Here is an 18950-nt window from a genome sequence, read left to right on the forward strand (position 1 = left end):
CCATGGATCTGAGCTCAAACCACGCTGAATAAACCTGTGTGGGAGTCAAGGATGTTTGCTGGTTTTGCCCTGACTGGAGGAGAAGGAGAAGTGAAGCAACAGCAGCTCCAAGTTTGAACAAACTTGAAATTAAATCTATCTAGAGACAAGTCTTTGTTTGTAGCTAAGGCTTTGTTCACGTTTCTAATGATTAGACAAACATAGAGCCCTAATGTGTGTAATTAATTGATCGGAGAAGCGAGGCTATTTAGTCCATTCAGTTTTTTGATTCAGGTACAGGAGTTAAGCTCAGTGGGATCAGCCTTCACCCTACACACTAGAGACCAGGGTTCAAAATTAAGTCTTGCATGTTTTTTTTAATATAATTTTGCATGCAATTGTTATCCACTAATTTTAGATATATATATATATATATATATATATATATATATATATATATATATATATATATATATGATGTTATTATGATTATAATGGTAAATTTGCAATAAAAAGCACTGCCTATGATCAGAAAGCCAATTGAGTAGGCAGTCTGAGGGCCAACAAAATGCATCTGAGGGCTACTTTTATTTGCACATCCCTAATCTAAAGATCTCTGGTGGTGTCGTTTACATTTGAACACAGGATTTCCAAAATGAAAGCGGAAACAATCCATTGTAAAAGACTTCCGGTCTGGACTTCCCACGTGAATCCCCAAAGTTGCGAAAGCGCCGTTTTGTAACTCTCAGTCGCCATTAAACCCCGCCTCTTTTGACCTTAACCAGTCACATTTCAGGAAATATGCTTGATGGGAATTGCAGCCAATCAGCTTTCAGTAAGAATCGCCGTCCCGCCCTTAGATCCAGTTTCACCGCGTCGCCTCAGTCCTTGAGACCCGCCAAGACTTCACTTCCCGCAGCCCGGCCGGGACACGACCTCCGCGGACTGTTTTCGGATGGAAGCGGACGGTTTTGTGGCCCGGGCGCCCGTGGAGACGTCGGGAGTCGATGGCCGTGAGATCCGATGGCTGGGCGGCAGGATTCTGGACGCAACTGGAGGCTTTCCCGGTGCGTTGCCTTTCACTACACCCAGACTGGAGCAGGACTTTGCCCCGGCGGTGGTGCATCGAGCCCCGCCGGTGGAAAGCTCCGCGGACACTACAGACATGGACTATGAAGGCTTGCCCCAGGGAGTGGCCACGAGCACGCACATGCTGGCAGGAGCCGTGGCTGGCATCATGGAGCACTGCCTGATGTACCCCATCGACTGTGTTAAGGTATTTAAACGCGCCAATCCGTACTTAAGCACACACTTTGACGCGTCTTGTTGCGAGGTTGTATGATCGTGTTGTATTTGCGCTTGCGATGGCGATCATATTGTGTTTTTAAACTATTTCTGGAGCTTGTTAGTGTCAAAATGAGCAGCCGCTGTCACTACCAGATCTGTTGCCATAGAAGTCACCCCAAGTGCTCTGCGCATGCGTGGAGGTTGACGCTGGATAGTACGCTTCGAAGGGACCGTCCACTGTTATTGGTCATTTACGATTACGTTTAAGAATAAGATTATATATATATATATATATATATATATATATATATATATATATATATATATATATATATATATATATATATATATATATATATATATATATATATATATATATATATATATATATATATATATATATATATATATATATATATATATATATATATATATATATATATATATATATATATAAAAATAAATAAATAAATAAATAAATAAATAAATAAAATAATTGAATGTTGTTTGCCGGGTTATTGTTAAGTAAGTCAGCAAAAAACATTTTTGGGGAACAAGGTAGTCTGCTCCGTCCCGTCCCTCCAATCCCAGCTATCTAATGTTAGCTAGCGCTAACCATGCGCGAACAGACTTCATTTATCCAAAACTTTTAACTGTTGCATGTTTTGTTTTTAAAAACCTAACAATCTAATCCATTGCCTTGGTGTTGTTTTCTACTGTTTTTAACCCAATGGAATTTTAACTGGTAGAGTAATAACATGTTATCAACGCTGGTGTAAATCTTTGTGTGAAACAACATGGGCTTCAAATTAAACTGAGCATTATTATGATTATTTTTGCCTCAATCATATTTTTTTTTAATCCAAGCAAATCAATAAAGTGAAGTATCGAGACGCATTAAAATAGTTTTGGGTTTGTTTGTGTTGCTTGTTAGCGTGTGACACAAATCGTGCAGGCGCAGCTGTGTAAGGCCTCTACTGAAGCCTGCGCTCCAGTTAGCCACATGCTATCAGCCATAACCTTGTTATCAGAGGTCACTTAAGTAATAAGTTCAACTGGAAATGTGATAAAACAAAGCATATGATTACAGAATAAGAATACAATGTCATGGGACGTAATGTTATAAATGCCTGACGATGATATGAGCATGCAAACGGTAAAGTTACCGTTAGCTCCTGTGTTAAACATGGATGCTCATGTTACTAGAAGCCTTCAGTCATACTGTATTATTGCAACATGCCATGTTAAAAATACTTTCACCATAAAAAGGCAGTATTCAAACACATGGTTGAATCTAAAAATGTAATCCCTATTTGTTTCACTGTCCACCATAAAGTTGTAAGTTTGTATGTAAATGTAAACTCAACATGGCAGTTATTTTCCTCGGAAAGGTCAAAACGAGAACAATCTTCACTCTCTTTATCTATTTGGGTAATCTTCAGTACAATGCCAACAGTTTACCGATAAAGACACATGTATTATACGGCAAATACATGAATTAATTAATTTGTAATTCTTCAGGCTTTTTAAAATTGTTGCAAGGAATATTTTTTAACAATAAATCATATTAAGCTGCACAATATATTGCTATTTATGTTTGGGCAATTATGAAATGACAAATACTGCAATTATTTAGGAAACAGAATGACCTCAGCAAAGTAAACAAAGATTTCTTATTATAGAAAAAATCTTGTGCTTGTAGTTTAGAGCTCCACAAACATGTTCTGAAATGCATGGGATTCTTGGCTTAATCAGTTCAGATTCAAATATTAAAGCTCCTTGAGTTGTTTACAATACACTCTCCGAACAGAATCCTACTTCTTAAACATATCGCAGATCAAATTGTAAAACCAAAATCATGCAGATCTAATTCCAATTAATCAACATTCATTTGGTTTACGATTCGGAGGTCTGACTTTTCGAGTTTCAACTTGTAAATTGACACTGGAACACTCGCATCTCGGAATTTCTACTTGGAAACCTGGGCAACATTTCAGAAACCAGAGTTAAATCGTTTTTCTGACTTGATGCTAGAACGCAGACATTCTGAGAAAACATCTTTCCAACGTCCGTGTTCTAAACCCAGGATGACTGGAAAGACTACGGGACTATTTACACAAGACATTCTTGATGATGCTGGACTTCCTTGTGATAATCCACGTGTCTTCTGAAAAGGAAATACATTAAGCTAATTTACAAGAAAAGGATATAAGTTCCTTATTTGTTACTTGCGCAATAACAAAACTAAATGAAACATGATGCAAGCGGAAGACATTTATTCTCATTATAAAAATACTACAATATACAGAACATTTGTGTTTTAAGGAGCTTTCTGATGTTCATTTCTATTGAAATAATAATGATGATAATACTTCAATAGTACTTAGGTTTTTTTTGTATTGTGTTTATTTATTGCCAAGCTTTTGTGAGTCTACAAGGAACAAGGGCTAAAAAGCTGTCTCTATTAAAGATGATTAAATAAGATAATTAAATACATACAAACTGAAAAGATTATTGTGTTTGAACTTTCCGATTAAAAATCAAGCTCAGCTGGATTTGATAAACATGTTGTGCTTGTGTGACGTCAGCGATGGACGAGGGGAAACTAAACTGGAAATAGCTGTCACATTAAGAGTACAATATAAAAATATGTCTTTTGCAGAATAGGAAACATCAGATAAAGGTTTTTTGACATTGTTGGTGAACAAAAATTCACAAACAACATGAACTTGCAACATGAAACAATAATAATAATGGCATAATATATAAGATAAACCTCCAGTAAAAGAATAATACATTTACACACCACTTTAAAAAATATAGTGTTAATATGAATTATGTTGGATTATGTCGGCCTGTCTCGAGCTCTAAAAGATGCATGGGAATAAAGAATCTGTTCTTTGTGTTGAAAATCATATTATATTGTCAAAAAAACACTTATCACGTGACAATGAAGCCCTTTAATATTGAAGTTTGTCATTTTAGTGTCGTTTAGATGCTTTGACACAATAACAAAGTCTGTAATCTGAGAAAACCTTCTTATTTAACACATTGTATAAAATCATTAGCATCAGAATCACATATGTAAATGGTTTACTCTCTATAATGAGTTCGTGAATTTTAATTATTCAACCCTGTACAACTCAAATGTTAATCTGCTACAAGGAAATCAGAAAACATTCCCTACTAGAGCAAAGAAAATAATACATATTTAAAAAGAACAGTATGTAACTTTCACCTGCATGAGTCATTGGAAAGTTTAAAACATTCTACATCATTGATTTAAAAAAAAAAAAAGAAGCTATTTTGGGGGGGCTAAAAAGTTCCGTACTGGAGCTTTAAGTAGTTTGACTGTAATTTATTGAATGAGAAGGCACAAAGACTCATTGAAGCGTTTGTTGGTGTGAAATTGAGGCTGATAAAGTGCACTTCAGGGCTTCAGTCGAGTGGATCATTTGACTGAACAATTACAGCAGCTGATGAGTTGGTCTTTATGGTTTTTATTCCTGTTTTGTTCTCTTGATCGTACATGTAATTGTAAATCAATGAACCTTCCTCTGATGGTCTTCTGTAGATGACTAAATGCCCCATGACTTACTTCCACTGTCGACGAAGGCTGGACGTGATGAACTATTGGACTGTGGTCTTATAAGGTTGTGGTTTTTATTTCATTTTTTTTAACTTAAGAAGAGCATCAATCATAGAAATAGTTGATTTGAAGTTGTGCAAAATAAAAATGATCCCACGCACGTAAGTATTGGTTCCTTGTATAAAAAGAGATGAGATATATACGGTATGTGAATGTTGTATAGTTGTTTTACAGATCCGAACATACAATATTGAGTGTATTGTCTGTATCATGTGTTATTGAAACTATTAAAAATGACCTCAAAGAGACAAACGCTCAAACAAATGTATAAAGTGATATACTTTTGTTTGAGCTTTGTGGTTAATTTTATGATCCATTCACATTTTTATGAGACACAGGTTTAGACACAGACACATTTGAACATATTTCTGATGAAAAAATGTCAATGAAAATTATATATTTTAAACAAAATAGTGTAATTTTTAACACAATAATAATAGCCTTGCTGTAACTTTGCGCGCCTCAGCACGGCGGTTTGCGGTGCCTGCGGTGTGGCCCATAATATGTGTACATTAAGGTTGTAATAATGGCAACAAATATAACCGCATAAGTGACGGTATGTGTGTACATTAATGCACAATATTGTACAAAAAGGGGCCTCTTGGGCTCACAGCTGATATACAGCACAGATGCACAGCACTTATGCTTTTACCACACGTTTATGGAGGATTATGGCAGATAAAAGTATGGCTGAACTTTACATGGACTTAGTTTGGCTGCATCTTCTCTCGGGATTTAAACCACGCCACATTTACTTACAGTTTACCTGGACCGAGGAGGAGGAGGATTACAGCACAAGTGTTGATGGTCTTCAGACTGTGATGTGGGTTTATGCACCACTGCAGACTTTGTGTTTTTGGATGGATATTTCAAGTTAAGTTACACTTTATTGTAGGGAAATTTGTCCTCTCCATTTGACCCATCCTTCAGTGCCACTGGGGCGTCTCCTCAGGAGCAGTGGTCGCTGCATTTCAAATCGCTTTCAAATGGCGATCATTACTACTGCACAGCTTCATTATCGAGGCAGAAGCAAGCCAATATTTCTGCTCTCAAATATGTAATTCCCTTTGCTGCCAGTAGATGGAGTCCTGAGTTCAGTTCCTCACATGGCCTGGAACGCCTTTGGTTTTCTATTCAACTTTTTAGTTCTACACAAAAAAAGCCAAAGTTACTCAAGAGCATGTTTAAAGGGCAATAACGAAACAAATGCATAAGATTCGCTCTTTAAATGTATAATGTATCAATTAGTTTAAACCGTTTAAACATATTAAATATTTCCACATTGGTGCGTTTTTCTCGACAGTACAATCTCTGGCTGGGAGGGATCCGTTGTTAATTTGTGACCTTCTTTCTTGACTCTTTGAGGGGGAAAAACAGATGAAGATTGTTGGATTAGTGGATCACATGAGCGGCTCTTGTTTGTGACTCAAACGCTGTTTTACTGAAGCGAACCAGGCGCAAACGAGACGGTGTCGGCCGTGAAGAGAAGAAACGCCAACAGAAATAGAAGACCTTTACGTGCTGTTTTTGCTCGGTTAATTTGCAAATCTCATTATTATTTTAGACGTCTTAACATGCTACTGATTTTGGCCTCATTTATACATTCTGGCAGAGAGCAAATCCATGAATAAGTAGTATACATTATAAATACTAACAGATGTATTCAAGTATGCATTTTGTACTTTACTTCTAGTTCTCCATGAATATGTCATCATGAAACTAAAGTATTTATTCAGTATGTAAAGTCTCACTGTGGTGAAGCTCAGTTCAACAGAACAATGCTTCTGTGTTTGGCTCTAAATGTTCCTTTTGTTCAGTCCTACTGAAAACCACCTCAGAATGACTGAGCACTTTCCAGGAAACTCCGGTCTGACTCTGTTTAAATATTTAACATTTCAGGAGTATTTGGTCATTTCTATTTATAAAGTGTAATCTCCAGCTCTAATAAAAGAACACACTTCTATGACTCTGGTCTCAGCGGCGCCCTCTGGTGTTTGGCATTCAAACAGTTGCAGTTAAAGGCGTAATGGACGATTTTTCGGTGATTTGAGAACTCATGTGCACTCCCTCGTGCGGACTGATACAACACACACGTGTTTGTTTATCAGCGCGACGGATCACATCATCTCGTCTCCCGTATATTTCCTTCTTCTGAGACAGCTCCAACTGTCTTTTTCCGTCTTTATTTTGTCCCGTACACTGATGGAACTATATTATGATAGATTAATGCGCTTAGACAAGCGGAAACGTGCTGCTCGTGGGGACGATCCGCACGCGGCTGCAGGTGAGCGATAGGTGCGTTTTATGATTGATACGTGGCAGGACTAATCGTCAGTCCACGCCACGAGGAAATAAGACTTAGATTTGGGCCAAAAAAATCGTTCATTCAACCTTTAAGTGAATGTGATGACTTCTGGACTAATAATAATTATTATTAGTATTAGTATTAGTATTAGGCTGAAACATCCAACTTCTTGTAAATTAGTGCATTTTTATTTCCCCCATTAAGATTACCAATGATTATTATTAACAGGATGCTGCACACAGTCGTCTAATTATAAAAAAACATTAACTATCATTACTTGATCACTAATCATGACTAGTCAACTACAAAAAATGATTGCAATCACCTCTTTTATATTCTCTATCTAGAACCTTTAGTCACCACACGTTGCATGTCATATTGAGAAATAAATGTTTTAAAGTGATAAGTTTAGTTTCTTCCTCCAAAGTCTGAATTCTGCTCCAAACCACATGTTTTTACTGTCAGCGCATTAGACGTGACTCAATCTCAATCTTGGTGAAAATTTGATTAATTTCCCTGCTCTAAATTAAATCTCTGGGAACATTTTCATCCATGAGTGTCGCCCCCTGCAGGACACTCTGTCCACTCTGGAGAGTGAGAGACTGATCCACCCTCGCTGTGTGAGACAGGTCTTTCCTTCTGCTGCTGTCAGACTTTATAACAAACACTGTTAGTCCTGAACACATGCAATACTGACCTAACCATGTGCAATACTGACTTAACCATGTGCAATACTGACTTAACCATGTGCAATACCGACTTAACTTAACCATGTGCAATACTGACCTAACCATGTGCAATACTGACTTAACCATGTGCAATACCGACTTAACCTAACCATGTGCAATACTGACTTAACCATGTGCAATACTGACCTAACCATGTGCAATACTGACTTAACCATGTGCAATACTGACCTAACCATGTGCAATACTGACCTAACCATGTGCAATACTGACTTAACCATGTGCAATACTGACCTAACCATGTGCAATACTGACTTAACCATGTGCAATACTGACTTAACCATGTGCAATACTGACCTAACCATGTGCAATACTGACCTAACCATGTGCAATACTGACCTAACCATGTGCAATACTGACCTAACCATGTGCAATACTGACCTAACCATGTGCAATACTGACTTAACCATGTGCAATACTGACTTAACCATGTGCAATACTGACCTAACCATGTGCAATACTGACCTAACCATGTGCAATACTGACTTAACCATGTGCTGTCATATTCATGTGCACATAACTGATGAAAATAGTGTTTATTTTACCATTATTATTAGTATTATCTTAATATTATTATTAACGATAGCCGTTTTTATTTTATTTTATCTTTATTTTTCCCCACCATTCCTTATTAAGAAATGAGAGGTTGTGTCTGTAGTTTTGTTTTGTCTATAAGAGTTTTGTTTATAAGAGTTTTGTTTATTATAAGAGTTTTGTTTATTATAAGAGTTTTGTTTATTATAAGAGTTTTGTTTATTATAAGAGTTTTGTTTATTATAAGAGTTTTGTTTATTATAAGAGTTTTGTTTATTATAAGAGTTTTGTTTATTATAAGAGTTTTGTTTATTATAAGAGTTTTGTTTATTATAAGAGTTTTGTTTATAAGAGTTTTGTTTATAAGAGTTTTGTTTATAAGAGTTTTGTTTATAAGAGTTTTGTTTATAAGAGTTTTGTTTATAAGAGTTTTGTTTATAAGAGTTTTGTTTATAAGAGTTTTGTTTATAAGAGTTTTGTTTATAAGAGTTTTGTTTATAAGAGTTTTGTTTATAAGAGTTTTGTTTAGAAGAGTTTTGTTTAGAAGAGTTTTGTTTATAAGAGTTTTGTTTATAAGAGTTTTGTTTATAAGAGTTTTGTTTATAAGAGTTTTGTTTATAAGAGTTTTGTTTATAAGAGTTTTGTTTATAAGAGTTTTGTTTATAAGAGTTTTGTTTATAAGAGTTTTGTTTATAAGAGTTTTGTTTATAAGAGTTTTGTTTATAAGAGTTTTGTTTATAAGAGTTTTGTTTATAAGAGTTTTGTTTATAAGAGTTTTGTTTATAAGAGTTTTGTTTATAAGAGTTTTGTTTATAAGAGTTTTGTTTATAAGAGTTTTGTTTATAAGAGTTTTGTTCATAAGAGTTTTGTTCATAAGAGTTTTGTTCATAAGAGTTTTGTTCATAAGAGTTTTGTTTATAAGAGTTTTGTTTATAAGAGTTTTGTTTATTATAAGAGTTTTGTTTATTATAAGAGTTTTGTTCATAAGAGTTTTGTTCATAAGAGTTTTGTTCATAAGAGTTTTGTTCATAAGAGTTTTGTTCATAAGAGTTTTGTTCATAAGAGTTTTGTTCATAAGAGTTTTGTTCATAAGAGTTCTTCTATTAAGAGTGTGTTTTAAACTTCCTATAAGTTATCTGTCCTTTTCCTCTGCATCTACTGCGTTGCAACAATGAAATTTCCCCATGTGTGGACAATAAAGGAATATCTTATCTTATTTATATGACCAGAAAAAATCTAAGAATTAGAATGATCTAAAAACTGAATCATTAGACCTGTGTTTTTCCAGCTCAAGAGAAATCTGATCCTCTAAAAACCTGGTGACATTAGAGTAACTGCTGTGTTTGGAAGACAAAGTACATTGTTTTTGTCTTTGCCACATTAGTTTGGTCTTTTTGCATAATTTCCCCTGTTGAAACCTTCAATGGTGCGACGAGTCTGAGAGAAATGATGTTGTTATGGTCCTGATGTCGATTCTGCAGAAAAGTCACTTCAGCTTCACGTCCCGTTTCAGACCCGGATGCAGAGCCTGCACCCGGAGCCCGGCGCCCGCTATCGCAACGTGATGGACGCGCTGCGGCAGATCGTCAGGACGGAGGGCGTGTGGCGGCCCATCCGGGGCGTGAACGTTCTGGCCGTGGGGGCGGGGCCTGCTCACGCGCTCTACTTCGCCTGCTACGAGAAAATCAAGTTCCGGCTCAACGACGCCATCCGCCCCGGGGCCAACAGCCACTTCGCCAACGGTAACCTCAAAACGCTCAGTGGACGAAAAAAGAAAAGTCGTGCGGAACCAGAAGTGCAGAACAAATATACTTTAATGGAACATGTTCACAAAATGGCTCTTTGATGCCCGTGGCTCATTGTGTTGGATTTTAGACCTTTTATATCACAATATTTCTATAAAACGAGAGCGAACAGAGGATTTTTTAAATTTATTTCTACATAAATAGCTCAAATCTTTTCCCTTTTTCTTGTTTTTAATGATATAGATGTCAAAGAATGTCAAATTTACGACAAAGACCGTTCTTCAAATGTAAATACTATTCGATGTCACTGCTTTATTATAATCTGAGACCTGATAAGTGCGTTTGAATCCCCTCAGAGGGCCCCGTACCCCTGATTGTGAAACTCTGGTCTATATCTCTGCAAACATAGATATGACATGCTTTTCTCTGCAGGAATGGCTGGTTGCATGGCAACCGTGATCCACGACGCCATCATGAACCCGGCTGAAGGTAACCAGGCTTTGTGTTACTATTATTTTTTCTATTTTAGAGCATATTTTAGTTTCCTCTTGTTTGCATTAGTTTGGAATTGGGTACACACTGTATTAAGACGGCAATTGTTGTTTTGGTGATGAGCTAATGTAATTATTGAATTATACATTCAATAATTATGATAAATATAAAAATAATTTCCAAATAAGGCCCAAAGTCACTGGGATAGGCTCCAGTCACCCGCGACCCTGAAAAGGAATAAGCGGTAGAAAATGGATGGATGGATAAAAATAATTTTCAAAAAATAAGCTTGATAAAGGTGATTAACAGACACATAGTCTTTTAAATTAATCTACAAAGTGATTTTCTGCACTTTAGTGGTTAGTTTTACACTCTATTCCTGTTTTGTTCTGTTTGAACCTCAGCATTCACGGTCAATTTCTCACATTTCAATAAATCTGAAACCTGATCGCTCGGTTATTGAAGTTTGTAAATGCTTTTAAATACTTTGATGTCATAGCTGATGAGTTTAAACCTCATAAAAACTCAAAGTAGTGCCTTAAATTGAGTTTTACTTCTATAAACCTGCCCAAGTGCTACATTCTCTCCCGTCAGTGTTTCACGCCTCCGTACGCTTCATAACGAGCTGTAGTGTGCGGACCCTCTGTTGTGAACCGTACCCTGGTGTTAGACCATTTCCTGCTTTAGCGACTCGGCTGAGGTTTATTTTGAAGTGGGTCTTCTTCCTCCAGACCTAAGTGTGTATCTTCAGCATGGGCCTGATGGAGCTCAGCATCATGCTCCAAATTGCAGAGTGTAAATAATTTTGACACGCTGCCAAAAGACTTCTAGACGTCTGTTTTAATATGAAATGTTCTGTTGTTTGTTGTTGTGTTGTTGATGCCTCTTGGCAGGACTAAAAAGAGGTCATGTGACTTTCCTGGGTAAATAAAGGTTAAATACATAAAAACACCCCCTGAATATTGTCATTAGGAAAACCCCCAATAGTATCCAGATTCATTTCTGTCAACAATATTTTAAGACACTTATTTCTATCATACATTTAGACTTTTTAGATGCACTATTAACAAAATAAAGGTCGAAATATGCTGACGGAAGTGTATTATTGATTGATTTTAGCTTTGATAATGCCACAATGCCCCGTCTCCGTCCTCATGTGCTAACGCCCTCGCTCTGCCTCTGTCCCAGTGGTGAAACAGCGGATGCAGATGTTCAACTCTCCGTACCGCGGCGTGGTCCACTGCATCTCGTCGCTGCTGCGGCGCGATGGCCCCGCCGCCTTCTACCGCAGCTACACCACGCAGCTCACCATGAACATCCCCTTCCAGGCGCTCCACTTCATAACCTACGAGTCGCTGCAGGAGACGCTCAACCCGCACAGACAGTACGACCCGGGCTCGCACGTGGTGTCCGGGGCGCTCGCCGGGGCCCTGGCCGCCGCCGTCACCACGCCGCTGGACGTGTGCAAGACGCTGTTGAACACGCAGGAGGCGCAGGCGGTGACCATCCAGGCGGAAGGCGCGGCGGGCGCGGTCGGCGGGAGGCACATCTCGGGTCTGGGCGAGGCGTTTCGGACTGTCTACAGGACGGGGGGAGGGGCGGCGTTCTTTAAAGGGGTCCAGGCCAGGGTGATCTACCAGATGCCCTCCACGGCCATCAGCTGGTCCGTGTACGAGTTCTTCAAATACGCCATCACCAAACGGCAACACGAGAGGCTGCTCAAGTGAAGAGAGGCTGCTCAAGTGAAGAGAGGCGGGGAAAATGTGGAGGAATGACGAAAACGCAATAAACGACGGGCGCTTTTGTCTGGGCGTCTGTTCAAAGTTGGAAGGAAAGTTTTGACGTTAGTTCAACTGGAAACATTAGTCTGCTTTAGTTCAAACAGGGAGGAACGACTAACCCTTTACTAACCAAGTTTGGGTGGGCAATATTGAGAAAAATGAAGAATCTTGTTTTTCCCGGTAACGATCGTCCGACATTATTACGCCAATCCAACAGAAGTGTCTTAAAACGTGTTCATTGAAGATTATTTAGCAAAGAAATGTGACGTATCTATCAAATTAATCACAGAACTGCAGAAATATCACTGTTGTGCCCTTATTAGGGTTTACAACATCAATTTATCATTTTGGATTGACAATTTTTTCGCTTTTTTACAATAAACAATACACTCGATATTCAAATCTTGCATATCTTTAAAAATAATATCTACATTTTGATATATTGCCCACCTATAAACAAGTAACTTTAGTGATAGTGCGCCCCCTGCTGATCCCTTGTGAAAATACACTCAGAGAACGGCCTTTTTTAAACTTTGAAAATAGATTCAAATAAGGCATTATAATCACATACAACATTTAATGTTGCCAAATGTATGAAAGATTTTCCCAGAAACCATCACAGGAAAGAAGGTCCTTTAACACATCATTTCTCATTATTATTATTTTTTTAATTTTGGTTCATGACACAAACTGAAGCAAATACGATAATAACACATGTGAAATGCGGTTTATTTGTACAGAAAACATCACATTAATATTCAAACTACTTCAAAGTACTTCATGTCACTGACACAATAACCCTAAAGCAAAATAAAGTCGTATTGTTAAAAGCATGAGATGCACCAATGAAAAGCAGAATTACATTTAAGTCATTTGTTTGTGGTAGATGTTAATTATTCGACACGCCACAGCTCAAATGTGAAAATATGACTAATAATGAAGGAACATTTTGCTGTTGATGCAAAGAAAACCCACACAATGCATTTTGAGCACTAAAAATGTTAATTTATTGAACAATAAACGGGCCTAAACAGAAAGAATATATCAATAAGAATGAAAAAGATGCTATTTTTAAGCTTGTGTAACGTATAAAGAAGAATTTAGAGAATAAAATGCTATCAAAAGAACATAAAAAGATTATTACAAGCAGTTTTATCTACGTTTCACCCAAACGGTAATACTTCTGCTTGGAATGGGACTGAAAATTTCAAAATAAACATACAAATACCAAAAGATATGAGCGATGTTACAAAATATTCAGGGATTTGTTTTATTTGTTTGTGTGTCAGTTTGTGGCCACCAGAGGGAGCCCTACTCAAACCAGTTTTAAGATCGTAACAGTGGCTGATACAAAGTGCCTCAGGAAAATATAATCCACACATTTTATCCTCTAATATTTCATTTAACAAACTAAAATCCCCTTTAAAGTCATTCGAATTTAGGTGGTATTTATGTTTTCCCTCGATAGAGCTTGAAAGTTCAAATCATTCATTTTATTTCCAGCACTCAAAAAAAAAAGTTTTTTTTTTAGTTTTCAGTGAAAGAGAGAGAGAAGCCGCCATGTTTACCACGCACAAAACTCAACGATTGTCTTCAAAATGTCACGATTGAGCCAGAGCAAGCTAAAGTACAGTTACTAAAGTACTTTCAAACCATCAAAAAGTACATCTACTTCTGCTGCTGCTGCTTAAGAGTTCATTTAGTCCTTTTCTCCTCCTCTACACTGCTGTTACTAATAGAACAGTTCGAAGATTTCGAAAGGAAAAAGACAGACGTGTTGGTATTGAAAATGAGCTCTTCGTTGTGGCAAAAAATACTTAAAAAAAAAAAGACTGTCAGTATTTAAAACGCTCCTGCCGTCACCGAACTGATGAAAACGCCTCTAACTACAGAAGAATGTTACCGCTATTTATTTTCGCCTTATTTAAACTGACACAATGGTGATTTTGCAGAAAGTCGGACCGAATATCGTGTACATGTTATTCATACTTTACGTAATTAGCTACTTGAAGTGTAAGCGTCACAGTGCTTCTGTGTGTGACAGCTTTGACCGTTCACGTTTGACATCCTGAGCTTAAGAACTTCACATATTTGTAATAAGAACAGCCGTAAAGTGGTGGAATCGTGCTACGTTGAACTATCTTCTGACAATTGTAAAAACGCGTTCCTCTATATTTTGGACGGTCCTATTGTTTCATTGCTTTGAAGCCAAAGACTGGAACAAGAGACGCTCGGACTCTGAACATTGAAGCGCGTGTGAAGAGCCATTTCTTCTGTGAATTGTGTAAATATAAAGTTTATGGCAGCTCCTCGCAGAAGCAGGGTCTTCTCTTGGTGCTGACTCCTAGCGCTGCGAGAAATAAATTAAAACGAAAAATACGATACAACACTGCGTTTTGTCTTTATTTCCAGTCCGTCTCGGTGTGAGAGACGTGGAGCACGCCGAGGTCGGAGACACCAGGAATTGTGTTAAAGGTGTAACTTTTCTGGTGTTTTTTTGTCCATTGGTCACATTTTCAATCAGAATCCAGACACACACTTGTTATCTTCATCATTTATGTTGTAGAATTGACCATCACACGCAGAGTTCTCCAGTTTTCTAGCTCTATATATGGAGACCTCATCCAACTGGTACAGAAAGTCCTCTTCAGTCATCTTGTCTCACAGAAGTACGTTCTGCACTTCATGTCCCGCTCGCTCGGCTGCTGTTTAAACCCGTGTGTGGAAGCAGAGTCTTCAACTAAACTAGCAGCACGACTGTACATGAGCTTCTCCTGCCTCGGACGTCCGGAGGTCCGGAGTCCTGCCTCGCCGTACGTCTCTAAGGATGCTTCCCAAAGCCTAGGTACCTTGTCTCGGTTCTGAAGTCGGTTCCTTCCAGTCTAAGGCAAGTGTCCTGCCTCAGCCCTGGATCGCAGCTGATGGAACATATTCTGATGCGTCACATTATGAGGTGATGGGGTCTTCCTGGGTTAGAGGGACTTATTATTATTTTATTTAAACTTGGTGGGGTTTTATTCAGCAAATCTATTACAAAGTCACATGCAATAATGTCACATTCATGTGCATATAACTGATTAAAATAGTGTTTATTTTACCATCATTATTATTAGTATTATCTTGTCTTGCGCTGTTTTTATTTTATCTTTATTTTCCCCCTCCATTCCTTATTAGGAAATGAGAGGTTTTGTCTATAGGAGTTTTTGTTTATAAAAGTTCTTCTATTAAGAGTGTTTAATAGAGTGTCCTTTTCCTCTGTATCTACTGCGTTGCAACAATGAAATTTCCCCATGTGTGGACGATAAAGGAATATCTTATCACTATAGTTTGTGTGTTTTAGAATGCTTTAAACTGAAGTTGATTTTGAAGCATTAGATTCATGCTCTTATTTTTGATTTTCTAGAACGATCGCGGTGCATTATGGGTATATTCACCAGTTCAAGGCAGCGAATCCTTCACTAATGTATCCCCTAGCTGACTTAGCCACATGCTAACCATACAGTGGACTTGTGCCTCTGGTGCACATGACATTTGGAACGCGACTTGGATGACCTGATGCCCTGCCACGCCCGGATCAGACCAAGGCGAGGAAAGCCTTCGGGGAACCGCCCAGGAATTGCTACGACGACACTTTATGTAGTTGTGTTTTGATGTGCTCATGCAGGTTTTACAGGAATAATGCTGCATTTGAAAAGTCCTGTTTTCACCTACCCCCTATGCCCACCCACATTCCTGTACTTAGTTGCTCAGAGGGATAAATGTTTGGTTCTAAAATGTAATATAGAATTTTTAAAAATGTAATGGTTTATTAATAGAAACGGATCCATTGACTTCCTTTCACTGTAAAAAGCATTTAAATCAATATTGCAGTTTACAATGGACAACATATAAAAAGATGTTCTACTTATGTCATGTTTAAATTCTAAGTCCTTGAGAAAGAGTTTAATGTCTCCTTAAATGGTCGGACGACGCTTGACCGTTTTCCGAGCGTTGGCCCCTGAACCTCCAGTTTTCTCCCGATGTCGCTCCAGTTTCCCTCCCGGAGCCATGTCTCTTGTCGCTCCAGTGTTTGTTGACGTTCCCCCAGGGCGCACACGCTCCTGTTACCGCCGTGACCTCTGACCCTTCTCTATGTCTGGCCCCTGCCCTTGCGGCGTTACCGATCCGCGCCGTCGGGCCTGACACCGGGAGGTTGGGCTCGTCTGCCGCGCACGCGACGCACACGTTTCGGGTCAAATCCAAGGTCCCTCCCGGGCCCCGGATGTGTGTGTTCCACCTCGGGGCTCACAGCCTATTGAGAACAAGTTGAAGGCCAAAAAACAAACACATTTTTCGTGTCTGCACAAGTCCACCCCAGGCCTACAGGCGCCATTTTGATGACTTTTCGACCGTTCAAAAGATATATATTTTGCAGCGACAGTGCTTTAAAAACCCCTAGTCCTCTTTACACTCTTCTGACATCCTGGGAAAAGGGATGTTGCCGACCCAAAACATGCACAATACATAACGTGCAATACTTGACGGACTTAATCATGTGCAATACCTTCATATTCATGTACAATACTGACTTAATCATGTGCAATACCTTCATATTCATGTACAATACTGACTTAATCATGTGCAATACCGTCATATTCATGTGCAATACTGACTTAATCATGTGAAATACCGTCATATTCATGTGCAATACTGACTTAATCATGTGAAATACCGTCATATTCATGTGCAATACTGACTTAACCATGTGAAATACCTTCATATTCATGTACAATACTGACTTAATCATGTGCAATACCTTCATATTCATGTACAATACTGACTTAATCATGTGCAATACCGTGATATTCATGTGCAATACTGACTTAATCATGTGAAATGCCGTCATATTCATGTGCAATACTGACTTAATCATGTGAAATACCGTCATATTCATGTGCAATACTGACTTAATCATGTGAAATACCGTCATATTCATGTGCAATACTGACTTAATCATGTGAAATACCGTCATATTCATGTGCAATACTGACTTAATCATGTGCAATACCGTCATATTCATGTGCAATACTGAATTAACCATGTGCAATACCGTATTAACCATGTGCAATACCGTCATATTCATGTACAATACTGACTTAATCATGTGAAATACCGTCATATTCATGTGCAATACTGAATTAACCATGTGCAATACCGTCATATTCATGTGCAAAGCTGATGTAAATAAGAGTGTTTACTTACCATTAGTATTAGTATTATTTAGTCTTATGCTAGCTATTTTTACTTTACTTTATTTTATTATATTTTTATTTTATTTTTATCTTTATATATAATTTTTTTTCCTCCATTCCCAATTAAGATATGAGAGGAGTTTTGTTAAGAGAATTGTTTTGTTTATAAGAGTTCTTCTATTAAGAGTGTTTTTTTTTAAACTTCCTATAAGTTATCTGTCTTTTCCTCTGTATCTACTGCGTTGCAACAATGACATTTCCCCATGTGTGGACAATAAAGGATTATCTTATCTTATCTTATAAATTCCTCCCGCTCTGACCAAGCCCAGCTCAGGATGGAGCTGCAGCAGGGCGTGTCCTCGAGCAGCGACATTAAGGACGGCTCAAATGCACAGAATCCATTTCCCTCACGAGACCAATCAAGTGCTGCACCTCGAAAATGAACAGAACAAAACCGTGCGCTCGAGTCTTTCAGATCAGGCCTTTTCTGACTCACAAGTGACTGGACCAAGTGCATAATTACCTGCTCTTTTCACACTTTATTCTCGAAAAGAAAGAGAAATGGTCCCATGTCCCCACAGCCCTTTTTTTTTGTTGCATTTCATATATATTTCTGAAAATAAATCCTTAGCACCTCATCCTGGGCCCAAACCTTAACCAGAAACTTAACATTATTATTATGAGCTGACCCTAAAATACACGTTTGTTATACAGTTATGAAAAAGACATCGAAATAAAACGATAAAACGGCTTTGACGGCTCCGAGTGTGGATTCCCTGGCGTTCTGATGTGCTTTTAGTTTACATTTTTCTATTTTTATTCAGTATTTTATGTCGCAACATGTCGCCGAAACAAAGTCTTCATTTGTAATCTTTGTTCTCTGACTGATTTCTGATTTTTCAGTTTTTTCTTGTAAACATCAGACCCTGGCTGTAGGAGTTTGGATACGATTAGGGCCTGGTTGTAGGACTTATCTGGTTTTGAGGTCGTTTACCTTCAGACAGGGCCGTGAAAACACCCCAAATATCTCCACATAATTCCTCCCCAGACGGTGCAGAAGACGGAGAAGACCTCGCCTGAAATCAATTCCGCCCGACAGCAACACGGCACATTTCATTTCGAGAGCTTCCCGTGATGGAGCGTTGTGAAAGTGTGGTTTTACCGCCTGCTGAGACTGCACAGGTGAGTGTGTGAGGAGATT

At 38.2% G+C, this 18950-nt stretch overlaps 1 protein-coding gene across 1 annotated transcript; it reads left to right on the plus strand.

Annotated features, from left to right (window-relative positions):
- Window positions 1-869: 869 nt before the first annotated feature.
- LOC140377645 (mitoferrin-2-like) lies at window positions 870-14887 on the plus strand. The gene is made up of 4 exons (XM_072463122.1): window positions 870-1255; window positions 10014-10242; window positions 10678-10734; window positions 11926-14887. The coding sequence occupies exons 1-4, from the start codon at window positions 935-937 to the stop codon at window positions 12462-12464; spliced, it is 1146 nt and encodes a 381-aa protein (XP_072319223.1). The 5' UTR covers window positions 870-934; the 3' UTR covers window positions 12465-14887.
- Window positions 14888-18950: the final 4063 nt, after the last annotated feature.

Source organism: Eucyclogobius newberryi, unplaced genomic scaffold (genome assembly GCF_026437365.1).
Source record: "Eucyclogobius newberryi isolate DKJ021-1_F unplaced genomic scaffold, fEucNew1.0.hap1 SCAF_4, whole genome shotgun sequence".
In the NCBI taxonomy this organism is placed as follows: Eukaryota; Metazoa; Chordata; class Actinopteri; order Gobiiformes; family Gobiidae; genus Eucyclogobius; species Eucyclogobius newberryi.